At 37.2% G+C, this 15,711-nt stretch overlaps 1 protein-coding gene across 1 annotated transcript in view; it reads right to left on the bottom strand.

The window, feature by feature from the left end:
• Window positions 1-15,711, bottom strand: part of LOC114668876 (inter-alpha-trypsin inhibitor heavy chain H4-like) — an 84,456-nt gene that overhangs the window by 26,070 nt on the left and 42,675 nt on the right. Inside the window, 3 exon segments of the mRNA XM_028824869.2 lie at window positions 6,963-6,992; window positions 10,758-10,781; window positions 14,747-14,770. Coding sequence (XP_028680702.2) covers window positions 6,963-6,992; window positions 10,758-10,781; window positions 14,747-14,770 — 78 coding nt within the window.

Below are 15,711 nucleotides of genomic sequence, written 5' to 3'. Positions count from 1 at the left end.
TATACATAAGCAAACCTAATTGGTCAAACAGTTACATAAATACAAAAGCAAACCTAATCGATGAAACAGCTTCATATATACAGAAGCGAACCTAATTGGTCAAACAGTTATGCATGTGCAGAATAATTTTACAAAGATTATGCGTGTTAACAATCATTAAAAAGAAAAGATTGAGGAACTCTTCTTCTATATGTGATGAAGCTGGATGAAGCTGATTTGACGAAGACGTAGGTGGCATAGATTGGTTTTTCTAAAACAGAAGAAAAAAATGAGTATCTATTATTATTTTAAATTAGAATGAAAATGAGAACCTTGATTAGAGATACATTATCCGTATTAAAATATGTGCATGAATAAACTTTTGCTAACTCTCTAGCAAAAGTTTATTCATACAAATTGGCATGGGATGGCTTTGTGAAAAAGTAAAAATTATATAAAAAATAAATTGAGAATGCGTACTTCCATTTGACTGAGATTATGTGTAATGATGAAAAAAAAGTTTATTATGTTTTTTTTTCCATACGGGAAGGATGTAAAACCTTACATAGGCACCCTTCAGCCCGTACTGAAGGGTAGTGTCAGATTCTTACTGACTAAAAAACACCCTTTTTATTCCACAGCTACCCCAAAAACCACTATTAGGCATTACTTTGGGGTGGCAGTAGTTTAGTTATGAAACAGCTGGGTCCTGAAAAAAATCTGTCTGATTAGTGGCTTCATCACATATAGAAGAACAGTTCCTCAATCTTTTCTTTTTAATGATTGTTAACACGCATAATGTTTGTAAAATCATTCTGCACATGCATAACTGTTTGACCAATTAGGTTCGCTTCTGTATATATGAAGCTGTTTGATCGATTAGGTTTGCTTTTGTATTTATGTAACTGTTTGACCAATTAGGTTTGCTTATGTATATAGATTAGCTGTTTGTCCGATTAGGTTCGGTTTTTTTATATATGTAACTGTTTGACCGATTAGGTTTACTTTGGTATATATGTAAGTGTTTGACCGATTAGGTTACTTCTGCCCCGGGCAACGCCGGGTATATACAGCTCGTATATATATATATATATAGATATATATATATATATATATTATATATATAATATACACACACACAAACATTTATATACATATACATATATATACATATCTACATATACACATGTACATATATATACACACACATACATAAACACACACATAAGACTTACTGAGTGAAACGGGCTTTCATTGACAATCATGTTACGTTATTTTTAAAATGTTTCCTTTTTTTTTCATAACCTCTTTAACACACTACTTCTCCGCTGCGAAGCGCGGGTATTTTGCTAGTATATATATATATATATATATATATATATATATATATATATATATATATATATATATACATATATATATATATATATATATATACATATACACACATACATGCAGTTTTAATAACACAGAAATCAATATAAACATTAACATCATTATCATATGAGAATATGAAGTAATATATAAGAAGCACATTTCATATAAATATAAATTATTAAACAGTAAAATCTTCTTCTGTAATTTGCTACCGTGGCAATTTGTGTGTCTGTCCAGGATTTTAAATGACCTGTAGCTCGCAAACCGTTGCACCTATACACTTGAAATGTGGTACACATATAGTACGTCACGTCTACTATCCGCTTTATGGGTGATGATTGTTTTAGTCTTTTTATCTTTATTTTATTTTATTGTACAATCAAGTCCTATCTGCGCACAGCAGGGCAGCCGTGGGCGGATGCGTATGGTGTATTCACTCGATGTTATCGTGCATTGCGCTGTCACTGGTATTTTGATAAAAGAATTTGAACAACATATAAGAAGCGTATAAATTATTAAACAGTAAAACATTAACATTTAAGAAGTAAAGTTACATTAAGTACTACTGCTGTGCCTTCGGGTATACCTCATTTTTTGTTTGCCCATCACATGCTTAAATGTATACATTTTTTGGTGCACCTACCCGAGAACACGCGACATATAACCGAGCGTGGGAGAAGCATGGATTTTAAACACGCGTTGAGTTGATGTGCTGGTCTCCCTCGTGAAATAACTGGTAATGTTTGACTAAAATCTACAGCGAGTAAAACGACATTAGCTCGTATTTTTTTTTTTACGATCTCTGAGATGTTGCTTTTTTCGGTTCAAGGCTTCATAAGCTCTTTTATGTTGTATGGTGTACTTATCCCAAACCATCATCTTTGAATGTTGCAAGACTTTCGCCTTGTATGTAGATCGGGGTAATTACATTCATTGCATTCCTAGTCTGAATCACAATGTGATTGTATGGGTGGTTACCTGGCACTGTAGGGTTGCCACCCGTCCTTTAAAATACGGAATCGTGCCGCGTTTGAGAATGAAATTGCGCGTCCCGTTTTGAATCAATACTGGACGGGATTTATCCCGTATTTTTTTTATCATTTTTTTTTTAAAGCAGCGTCTCATGCAAATCATCCCACACGCATTTTATGAAGATGCCTCCTTTCCTACTTTTGATTGGGTAATACTTGATGTCATCGTTAGTTTGATTGGTGTTTTTAACTGTCCAGTGAGTAGGGCGTGTCTTTCAACGGAATGAAAAAAAGGCCCACCCGACGACCCACCCATTCCATTTTTATATATATAGATATATATATATATATATATATATATATATATATATATATATATATATATATATATATATATAAAATATATATTAGGTTAAACTTGGTAATGACTACAGTTAGTTTTTAACTAAGATTTTGGAATACTGTACATTTTTGATTCAGTTGTGTTTATGTTTCCATTCTTAGTTCTTCTGCACTTTCTTTTGGCTTAAAATAAAAATTTTGCATTTATTACGCATCTTAAGATGTTTAAAATTTCATTTGTCTGTTATTTTATTTACCCAGAGGCTGTCATTTTGTTTTAATCACCACGTGATTGCTGTCATGTCACTGATTGGTGGTGGTGGACTTCATCTGGACTTCCCCCACAAAGTGGCACCCATTCATTATCTGGTATCCCACTATGGCGTCCTAAGACGATTGTTAGTTAGAAAAAAAAAGAATTCTAGTTGGTGTGAGCCTCCTCTCCTGGTCATTTAATTATTGTAACAACATTTTTTGGGTATTCTTACCCTGCAATTAACATCTTGACTTGCACTGTGAATCTTTTTTGTGGGTTACAAATGAAAAAAAATTAATGAACTAAATATTGCTTTTTAATAATCGTTTTTAGCTCATTTCGTGCATATTGTGGGGTGAGACGTTAAGCAAAATGATACCTTTTATTGGCTAACAAAAAAGCTTACGATATGCAGGTTTTTGAGGCAACTTAGGCCCCTTCTTCAAAATTGTCCATTTTCTAATTGGGTAAAATTATTTTAGTTTTTTTTTTTTTGTGAAAACACTGACAATTTGTCAAGGGATATGTAACTCCCTCCATACAATCTCATCCTTTTAGATCCACTTTTTGTCCTCCTGTCCCACCCGCCTCGACCCTGGATGTATTCTGGAGAATGGATCCTTTAGGATGTAGCAGACACTGAGTAAAATCCAAACAAGTATTTCCACAGCATAAGCAAATTGGACCTTTGTACCCTTTAGCCCCACTATGAGCTGCAATAACAGACAAGGTATTTTTAACATTTATAAAAAAAAAAACTGCTCGTTTTAGAGCACAATTTTATGTGGCAATTTACAGTAATACATACCATGACTGGGAAGAAATAACTTTGACTTGTAAAATACCCAACTTATCCTTTAAGTCTAGTTACCCTAAAGGCTTAAATGAAGTGTTGGACCTTAAGTTGTTGTTTTAGGAACTTTTTCTGCGTTTGGAAACAACACATCTTGTCACTGTGGACTGTTTCATTTGCCATAAAGAGTAGCTGCTGTTTGCCTGCTAGCCGTATGAGTAATCTATAGCAGCCCATCTGCTTGGACTTAGTAACATGTCTGCGTTGGCTTTGGCTTGAGTATTTCTTTTTCTTCAACAGATCAAACATATAATAATAACATACCAGATACTACCATTTAGTTCAAATCACAATGAAAACAAAGGAAAGCTAAAAATACAAAGGAAAAATAACAGCAGATAAAAAGACAAAAGCAAAGAAAAACACCCACCCTAAAGAAAGAGAAAATGAAGAGAGACTAGGGCAAAATGGAAAAAAAGAAACAAATTCCTTCTATCTTGTTTTTTAAGAGCTAATGACACAGTTAATGACATAGCAGAGTCAATCACAAGCTCAAATCTCAATTTGAGATAATACAGAACGTAGAAGGTGGTTGGAATTCTACCAAGATATGTCTATGTACCTGCAGTGTATTATAGACTGTTATGATCTGTTTCTCTCTTTGCACTTTAGACGCATGAGGCAGTACTCCAGATATCGGCATTAATAGATTTGGAGTGATTGTAACGCCGAGGCTGTTTGAGAAATTTGTAAAGATTTTGGTCCAAAATGATTAATGATTAATTTAGTACGTTCCGAAAACACATGGCCTAGGTTTGAGTATCTGAAAAAAACACTCTATTGTTTTCTAACATGCTCTCTTTTCACTGTTTTTGACATTTTTCATTGACTGCAGTCATACTCAGATGCCCTCGGCTATAACTGGGCTTTAGCTACACAACTGGTTTGCTTTACTAAGGTGGACATTGTAAGTTGAACTGCAAGGAATGGATTGTGTGAGTTTTTGGTTTTGTGGTCCTTTTCTGTTGTCATTCCTTTTTCTGTTATTTTTTTTACTTTCATCATTTTTTCTTTCATCACAGTTCCACTTTAATCCTGACTTATATGTTAAGTCTAATTGGTGCTAATATTCCATAGGAAGTGTCTGCTCTTGACGTTCTGCCTACTTTTTGGCTGCTCCTTAGCTCATGTTTGTTTATTTCATATTTGTTTAATATTTGGTTACATATTTATTTTTGTGTTTCACTTTCATGTATTTTATATCACTTTTTTATGATCTAATTACTTATCCCTTTTGTTTGTTTCTATAATCATTGTCTAAGTTATATATTTGTCTTTTATGTGAGTGAACACCACCACATATAAAAAATTTTTATGCTTCTTTTTTATGTTTTGTATATCACTGCTATAATCCTGTAGATTTTAGTTATTATTTTCTGTTGATAATGTATTTTTGTTTTTTTGATCAATCCACAATTATGATCTGCTTGCTTGTAGTTTGCCATTTAATCAAAGTTATTTCGATTCAATGTTATGTTTTTGTTTTTTGTGTCGGCACTGTCATGTTGTAGCTCAGTTACTATAGCACAATGATCTTCTAGGTATCTTCTGTCTTATGTCTTATAAGCCAGCATGTATCATTATGTCCAAGATTGTGGATACTTGCTTTAGTGTGCATTTGATCCTCGTTTACTCTGGCATTCTTTGGACTCTTAATTTTTGAATTATGTTTTGGTTTTGACGTTTGATTAGCTTCCTTTCAGATTTTGATCCCTTGAATGTTTATTGGTATAGCATTCATCTCCTGGTTCTTTTAAACTTCCCTACTTGCCCACCATCCTTCCATCTTATTGCAGTACAATCATTTTAATTTTTTTTGTTTTAGCATTTTTATATTTTTTCTTTAAATATATCTATTTTTTATTCATTCTGTTCTATGACATAGTTTTTCATGACTTTATTCAAATAGTTATTATTGATGCTTCTGATTTCTCTCTTTGAATCTGTAATATCACATATACCAGTAACGGCACACTGCACAATAACGTGCAGTGAATACACTTGACTTGAGCATTCCTAGTTTTCATCCTCTTTCTCTGTACGTTTATCATTCATTTGCTCAGAGGTTGATGCGCTTGCTGCTTCCTGAGCAGCTCTTATGTTCTCCACACTAGTGGCCCGTTTCTTCTCTTCTTTCATCGGCATCTTTTCGCATTAAAACTGATTAAGTCAGTGTTTGTGTTGCAATTACTTAACATGTTTTCTTTAATTTTTCACTTAAGCTGGCAGTTAAGTCTTCAATCTGCCTCAAGAATGAGTTACGATATGAAGAGGTAGGGGAAGTGATGGCGAAGGTGGTAGGGATGAGAACGGTGCCTGTACGCATACACCACATGGCTGCCCTGCTGGCCGCTGCTGAGAGTTGATTCTTCAATAAAATAAAATAAAAATAAAAAGAGGAATAACCTTGGAGGTCAATCATCACTCCAAAAGCTGATAGTAGACGTCATGTAGTATATGTGTGCCAAATTTCAGGTCAATAGGTCAAATGGTTTGTGAGCTACAGGTGATTTAAAATCCTGGACAGACAAACGGACAGCCACAGTAGTGTATTATATATAAAGATACAAATTCCCAATAAGATTTTCTTTTGTTTTTTCATTTGTTTCAGTAAACATTGCTATAATATATGTGTAAATAGAATGCATTTTTTATTTCTATTTTATGTGAATGTTTATTATTTCAGTTTAAAGTTTTACCTGCCCTCATGTTAGTTCTGTACCACCATGTTTTTGACAGCAATAGCGCAAATTGGTAGTCACATGGTTGACACAGACGTGACACATTACGTCATCAAGAAGACAATGTATTCAGACTGTCGTCGAATCTTAGAATAGCAAAGGAAAAACAATGCAATGTCTCAGTACTGCAACATTTCAAATGTGGGTTAATTTAATCTAATCTGAAAAGATTTATTAGGTTTGGTCTAGTAATGATGACAGTTTTTGGAATTTAATTTTTTTAAATATATTTTTGGTTTCGGTTAAAGGTTCTTTACACTTACACATTTTGACCACTGTGTATTGTCTGACAACTGCTTTTGACCATCCTTACAGCTACTATTGTTTTCTCTCTGCTGCTCTAAATCATATACCTCTCTTCAACTGAACAAACACCATTCAAAGAAGTTCTTGGATAACATCTACTATAACTTTAACCAGTAGGGGAAAAGGGGCATACATACCTGTTCTGAAAGTTGGTCTTGGTATTGACACTGTAGAATAAAAGAAAGAAATAATGATTACTGTGTTTAATTAGAATCTGGTAATTGTATCTAGTAATAATGTAGCAGCACAAACCTGAAACATCATCTTTCTTTTTAACTAACATTCTGAGCTTTGCCTATGGACTTGGAGTGCTTCTCTAACTGACTCAGTGCTTAATGCTTAAATATATGACTGTAACAGTGACAAAGCCACCCACCTCGGACTAAAAGGAAACAATGCAGTGATACAAAATGATCAACAAAAGAGTGGAAAACTAATGTAAAAGCAAAAACTGACAAAAAATAATGAAACAAAAGGAACATATGCAAAATACATAACAGAATTTAAGTTAGAAGTGAATCTTTGACAGTCACAGATGGTGTAGATATTAATGCCTGGTTAGATTAGTGCACATAATAATTGACAAATGAGGCACAAAGCTCTTAATGCAGAGTTTTCATTTCATTTCATTTATTATTTCTGTCATTTTTACTGTTCTTAATTTTCTTGTTATTTTCATGAAACGACTGACCACCATATTGTGGAATGTTTTCCAGTGGGCACCACCATTTTGTACATTGTTCGCATTGGACAACACCATTTTGTATTCTGTGCTGTTATACAGGCAGATGAAGAAGCAATATATATCGTTATCACAAAACTGTTTTAAATGCTGACATTGCACTTAGACTGCCATGGGAACTCTGAATTATAAATAAATTACTCAGTGTTATCTTAGTGCTAGAGTATCATGATGAAACAAAACAATATTAGGTTGAGTTTCTTTTTAATTTCAATAAAAAAAATTGTATTTATTATGTCATGTCATGTCATTGTCCAACCTGCTACATCCTAACACAGGGTCACGGGGGTCTACTGGAGCCAATCCCAGCCAGCACAGGGCACAAGGCAGGAAGAAATCCCGGGCAGGGCGCCAGCCTACCACAGTGTATTTATTATTATCTTTATATATATCAAAATGTCTTTTTGGCTGCCATTTTAGTTTCCCAGAGGTAGCAATATTGTTCTGATTACCAAAACCTGTTGCTGACACTTGACAAGTTAGGCCGGTTATCATTGGCACTTCCTCTATAAAATGACACCATTGCATTGCATGGTATCCCACTGTTGTGTCCTAAGCTGACGACACTGCTATCGTGGGCTACATCAGGAGTGGGCAGGAGGAGGAGTATAGGGACCTAATCAATGACTTTGTTAAATGGTGCGACTCAAACCACCTACATCTGAACACCAGCAAAACCAAGGAGCTGGTGGTGGATTTTAGGAGGCCCAGACCCCTCATGGACCCCGTGATCATCAGAGGTGACTGTGTGCAGATGGTGCAGACCTATAAATACCTGGGAGTGCAAGTTGATGATAAATTAGACTGGACTGCCAATACTGATGCTCTGTGTAAGAAAGGACAGAGCCGGTTATACTTCCTTAGAAGGCTGGTGTCCTTCAACATCTGCAATAACATGCTGTAGATGTTCTATCAGACGGTTGTGGCGAGCGCCCTCTTCTACGTGGTGGTGTGCTGGGGAGGCAGCATTAAGAAAAAAGACACCTCACGCCTGGACAAACTCGTGAGGAAGGCAGGCTCTATTGTTGGCATGGAACTGGACAGTTTGACATCTGTGGCAGAGTGACGGGCACTCAGCAGGCTCCTATCAATTATGGAGAATCCACTGCATCCACTAAACAGTATCATCTCCAGACAGAGGAGCAGCTTCAGCGACAGACTGCTGTCACTGTCCTGCTCCACTGATAGACTGAGAAGATCGTTCCTCCCCCAAACTATGTAACTCTTTAATTCCACCCGGGGGTGTAAACATTAACATTATACAAAGTTATTGTCTGTTTTTACCTGCATTATTATCAATCTTTAATTTAATATTGTTTTTTGTATCAGTAAGGTGCCGCTGGAGTATGTGAATTTCCCCTTGGGATTAATAAAGTATCTATCTATCTATCTATCTATCTATCTATCTATCTATCTATCTAAGCGATTGCTAGTTAGAAGATTAGAATTCTTGTAGGTGCAAAGCTCTTTGGTATTTGATTTCTACTTGTTGCTTCAGCATTGCCCTTTTGAAATTTTGACAACAGGCTTTCCTATTTCCTGGTTTTCACCCATACCTGTTGTTGACCATGTATTGTCTACCGATTGTCATTTTAGTCTACTGGTCATTTCATCCATCCATCCATCCATTTTCCAACCCGCTGAATCCGAACACAGGGTCACGGGGGTCTGCTGGGGCCAATCCCAGCCAACACAGGGCACAAGGCAGGGAACCAATCCTGGGCAGGGTGCCAACCCACCGCAGTGGTCATTTCATTATTCTCACAATAATTCTCCAGTATTATTATGCTGCCTATAACAACTTGACTGACACATTTTGACCACTCCCTGTGTTTTTGGTGGGCCCATTTGAACATCTCCCCATCATAAAAGAAAATCTTGAGATGAGACTATTGCCAAGAGATTTTTTCAAGTCCCGCCTTCCTCTCAACCATTTTTCAACCACACCCATGGTCCTCCCACCTGTCATTCGTGTGAGTGCTTTTGTCAGACACATTTCCTGCGCTCTTAGCTCTAATAAATTTTTACATTTTCCTCAACAGAAGAAATGAGTACACGGGCAATCCTAGCACCGAGAAACGATGAAGTCAAACGAATTAACTTGAAAATTGTCAATTGGTTACACGGCAAATTGGTTAAATGCGCACCAATAGACTATGCTGAAACAGTTGGTGGTGATGGTGCGGAAGATGAAAACATCAATTTACAATATCACGAAGAATATCTACAACTGTTAACACAATTTGGTCTTCCACCGACCGAATTACTATTGAAAGAAGGATGTATCGTAATGTTATTGCGTAATTTATGTATGAGTGAGGGGCTATGCAATAGGATAAGATTAGTTGTATTCAAAACTGGCTGATAAATTCTGACATGTAAAATTTTAACAGGTGACAAGAAAGGTAATGTAGTACTTCTTCTGCGGATAACATTAGACACCTAAGGAGATCTTGATATGCCATTCATATTAAAATGTTTACAGTTTCCCGTTAGAACAGCTTTTGCTTTGACAATTAACAAATCACAGGGACAAACATTCAAAAAAGTCGGTTTATTTATTCGAGAGAAAGAAACGATATTCACTCACAGGCAGTTATACGTTGTGTTGTCACGATGTAAGTCCAAACACAGAATCAAAATTCAATGCGATATTGACGAAACATTAATTCGAAATATTGTTTTTACTGAAGTTGTGCAGTAAAAGTGTAAATTTAAAAAGTATTTGCGTGTCAAAGCCAAACAGAATGAAAACATATAACGCAACGAATACCTCTAACGCAACATGAAACATAATTTTCTTACAAATTATTACGTTTTACTACTTTTTACTATGGTTAAGTGCTCACTGTAATGTAAAATAGTTCTGTTATGCATATATAACAATTCCCATGAAAATAAACTGTTTAAATTGTAAATCCAATTCCCCATACGCGAGCGGCAGATCCGCAAAGTGGCTAGCGCATAGCACCTGCCCGGGGATTGGCAAGCAAAGCGAGCAGGGGGCAGAGCCCTCAAGTTTCTAAAATAGCTAGAAGGTAATGCTAGGTAGTGCTTCCTTTCTGTCTCTCTTAACTTTTTCCAAGTCATTTGTACCTCACTTGTCTCAATCAAACAAAATACATCAAAAGTCTTGAAAAACATCTACTGTAATGTTAACTAGTAGGAAAAAAAAGACCAGATCACTTACCTGAGTTTTTCCAGAATCTATTACCTGTGAGAAAAAATACAAAACAAATTTCTGGTTACAACTTTCCTTGAGACTTGGAATGGGCCATAATGTGGCCATAATCTGTCTGGTGATTTCTGCTTTTTCACTTTTAAACTGAAGTAGGCTGCAGTTGATAATATTAATACCACTTCAATAAGTTTTTGAATGGGATAAAGATCCCATTTTCAGCACCCCCTCTATTTAAACCAGTATTCTAGACACTTCAAGCCAGTTAATAATAATAATACATTTTATTTATGCAAGGCACCTTTCAGAGAACTCAAGGACCCCCAACCAACAATAAATAAATACATAAATATATAAAAGACACAATTATAAACAACTTAAAACATCAGAAAATCTAAAAATTAAAACCAAACAAAACCACTGTAATCAGAAGGAAAAAGAAAAAGCCATTTTAAACAGATGCATTTTATGTTTTCATTTGAAAAATGAATATGATTTGATGTTTCGGAGCTCCGCAGGTAATGAATTCCAGAGCTTGGGAGCAGAACGGCTGAAAGCTCTGCTCCCCATGGTTGTTAGACAGGCGGGAGGGACAGTCAGATGGGTGGAGGAAGAGGATCTAAGGTTACGGGATGGAATGGCAACATGAAGAAGGTCAGACAGATATGGAGAGGCGAGGTTATGGATGGCCTTAAATGTTAATAGCAGAATCTTAAAATCAGTATGAAACTTGATCGGGAGCCAATGAAGCTGCTGCAAGACCGGAGTAATATGGTGAATAGATGGGGTTCGAGTGATGATACGTGCTGCAGAATTCTGGACTAACTGAAGCTTATGAAGAGATTTATTAGGGAGACCAAAGAGGAGTGAATTGCAGTAGTCCAGCCGAGAAGCGACAAGACTATGAACAAGAATGGCAGTGGTATGAGGAGTGAGGGAAGGGCGAATGCGATTAATATTACGTAGGTGGAAGTAAGCAGACCGGGTGATGTTACTAATGTGACATTGGAAAGATAGAGTACTGTCGAGGATGACACCCAGACTCTTGACCTGAGATGATGGGGAAACAACAGAGTTATCATTAATAAGGGAAAGATTATTGGTTTTGGATAATGATGATTTTGAACCAATGAGGAGAACCACAGTTTTGTCACTGTTTAATTTAAGAACATTCGAAGAAAACCAGGATTTAATTTCAGAAATGCAGTCAATAAGTGAGGGTGGTGGAAAAGAGGAGGTGGGTTTACTAGCAAGGTAGAGCTGGGTGTCATCAGCATAACAGTGAAAATTAAGGTTATATTTGCAAAAAATATTGCCAAGGGGAAGAAGGTAAATAATAAAAAGAAGAGGCCCCAGGACAGAGCCCTGGGGCACACCTAAAGTAACAGCGGTGGGTTGGGATGTGTTAAAAACTTTCATTAAATATACTAATCTAACAAAGGATTATTCTAATATTAGATTGCTAATGGATCTTGCCAATAGCTAGGGACCTTCTCCATGACTCATATCACAAAGACTCACTAATAAATTGCAGTGCAGTGCAGGAGTCCCTTTGTCCGGTCAGTGAACAAGTGTGGTAACGTCATCTTGATTTTGTTATTCTGATTTTAACTTGCTGGTCTTTTATCTCAAATTGCTTTTTGTCTTAGTGATTTGACTTTGGTAAAATAACAGAATTTTGGTGAACAACTGTTTGTAGTTGTTGTCTGACTGCAATTAAAGGTTAAACCTTCTGGCTTTACAACAACTCACAACCCTTAGGAAAGGCTTCTTTTTGTTTTCAATTTTATTTTCAGTCCTTGAGAAAGGCTTCTTTTATTTTTGATTTGCGCCCAAAATAACCTGTCATGTATGGGGGAGCAGTAAACATTTTAGATTCTCCAAAAAATTTGGAGTTTCTGACGGATCTTTACATGGATATTGACGTTTTAGGGTCCCCTGATACCGAAAACATTGATATCTCAAATACCGTCATTCTGCAGTTACTGTATATACTCTCGAAAATCAGACCCTGACTTATACGTCCGTTTAAAAATGTGACACTTCATTTTTTTTTTAACATCTTCTTGGCTACTCCAATCTCATATCAGTTTCTCAGACACATCAAATTTTGTTGCAACGCAGTTACCAATTTCTTTCTCTACTTCAATCATGTTTAATTTAAATCCAGCTTCATATTTTCTTTTGATTGAATGCTGCATCATATTTAAGGGATGCTCTTATGATAAAGGTGTATGAGGGTGTGAGATACAATAAACACAAATCAGTGCAAATGTTGCTTTGGAATAGTTCGGGTTTTACTGTGTGGTCACGTAGGCACAATACATAGAACAATAAAGGCCATGTGCTCCGTGGTTACTCTCTCAGGTGGGTGCCAGCATATCATAATCTCTTGGATCAATAGCGTGAGTTTGTCGCATTCGATTTATATGACCGACATTGTAAAATACCAGAAATTATACGGTAAAATCAAGTCTCGACTTATCTGCAGGAGAGTTTATTCACGATGTGCAAGCTGGCCCGGACACAGACAGGCAGACACCGATGGTTCACCAACCAACACACGTTTAATCACATTTACAATATTTACAGTGCACACACAACCCCAAACTCCCCCAAAGTCCAGGCCCTCACACAATGCCTCTTCTTACTTCAGGCCACCTCCACTCCTCTCCATCAAGACTTTGTCCTCTGCACTCCCAACTCCAGCCATCGAATGAAGGGAGGCAGCCCCTTTTATACACACCCGGATGTGCTCCAGGTGCCTCCTGATTAGCTTCCGCCGGCACTCCCCGGTGCACCGGCTGCGCACCCAGAAGCACTCTGGGTGTCCCTGGTCTTCTTCCCCCCAGCACTCCCGGGTGTGGCAGATGTGCCAGGGCTCCTTAGGCATTGGGGCGCCCCCTGGCAGTGACCACAGGCCCCTATAGGGTTGAGCTTCCAAGCTCAGTTCCCATGGTCCCCAAAGCCACCAGGGCAGTCGCCCCCTCATGGTCTGGAGGAGGCATAAGCACTCCTTCGGTCCTCCTGGGCATCCCGGCTGGGTACCACCCCCAGCCACTTGCCACAGTGAGTATATACGACACTTATGAATTCTTCTCGTCAATTGCTATCATAATGACCTATTTTATGATCAGAAAGAGCAGTGTCAGAGCACTAAATAATTACTGAAATGTTATAGAATAGTTCAGGTAACTTGGTTCCTAGGGTGCAAGCCTACTGACACTCATGTCCAAATATTTTATTTTATCCCTGTAAGAATCATCCATAGTTTGGCTAGATGTTTTAAATATCATAGCAGTTGCTATTAAGCACTAATTGACAGACTGATTACCCCATTGGGTTGTTTGGTGAAAAGTCAGGCAATGTCAGACTACTTAGACAGTAACAGGACTAACTAGGACTCGTCAGAGTAGGAAAGAGTGATAGCCCTTAGCAACAGGAGCCCGTAGACTGCCTACCACAACCTGAAGATAAAAAGATAACACAGTGAAGCTTACCAATTAATTAAACAACTCCTTGAGAAAACCATATTGAAATGGATAATGGAGCAGCCAAACAAGACTCTTGGAAGTGCAAGTTAAAAGAAGATAAAGATGACACTAGTAGTACTTGTTATAGTCCAAGAAGTGAGTACAAAGAGAGCCAAAAGGAGTATGTTGGAGGACCACGGTAAAGAAACAACACCCCAGAGAGGGATACAGTGGAATGTCAAGTGAACGAAGGTCAACTCGGTAAAAAACAGAAGGAGCAGGAGTCATTAGGTGAACAAATCTCACACCAGAAGTTACAGGGAAGCAACAACATACTGAGAATCATTACAAAGAAAACATACCAAAAACGTATAAATTGTCAACAGTTTTGAAAGCCAACTCCGTATCTTAACCTTTCCAAGCCCTTTGTACTTTCCTTAACCCCAACAAAACAAAACAAAACACAACAAACAAAAACAACTACTGTAATATTAACCAGTATAAAAGAAAAGAGACAAGATCACTTACGTGACTTTCGCAGTACTCTGCTTCCTGAAAGGAAAAAAATGCAAAACACTTTTCTTGTTACAACCTTCCCTGTGACTAAAGTAATGTGGCCGCACAGGCCTATCCAGCCATCTTTGCTTTTTCTCTTCTAAAGTGACACAGTTTGTAGTTGAAAACGTTATTGCCACCTCACTAACTTAATGAAATAAATAAAGATCCTATTTGCAGCACCTTCTAATTTAAAACATCATTCAGGGCTTTCCAAGCTACTTATAGAGACTTTTTACTTTATGTAAAGAAACTTTGCTTGCCGCTGCCCTTGGGTGAATATACACGATCGTAATGAAAATTTGTGGAAACTCTTTGAGCAAATAAATGGGGTGCAACAAGACAGACAGAAGTTCCACATTATTTGTGCACACCTTTTCTCTGACCATCACCGTTTTTCACCATTGCTTACTTATAAAAAGGCAGATGCCTCTGCCATGTTGCTTACCTGTAATAGTTAAGGCTCTGTCCAAATGAATTGGTGCACCAAATCCAAGTGGCCATCCAAATCATTTCCATTTAGCCAGGTTTCTGTAAATGCCATAAAGCACACACCTGAAAACATTCACGTGCTTGAGGTTCATCCATTTTGTGTTGGAGAGAATGAACATTTCCCATTATAGGATGATGGTAAGGGAGGTTGCACTCCTCGCAGTTTTTTCAGTCTTTCTGTAATACCTCAGAAATCAGGTGGTAGATTCTTGTGTTCAGTGAAGGCTCCTCCCAGATGTTGTTACCCCTTCTTCCCAAGGATAACGCTGAGACATATCTCCTCATTTTTGAGTAAATGGTGATAAGACATCACTGGAAATGCAAGGATTGCATGCTCTTTTCCTGTCAGGTGAGGCTCACTATTACGATCTCATTGAGTGGGTAGCCACAGATTACAATTGGATGAAATCAGAGATCCTCACATGCTATGGTGTGACTATGGACCT

The sequence above is a fragment of the Erpetoichthys calabaricus genome, chromosome 18 (assembly GCF_900747795.2).
Source record: "Erpetoichthys calabaricus chromosome 18, fErpCal1.3, whole genome shotgun sequence".
Taxonomy (NCBI): Eukaryota; Metazoa; Chordata; class Cladistia; order Polypteriformes; family Polypteridae; genus Erpetoichthys; species Erpetoichthys calabaricus.
Note: the sequence above shows the minus strand (reverse complement) of the source record. Positions and strands in the feature narration are given on the sequence as shown.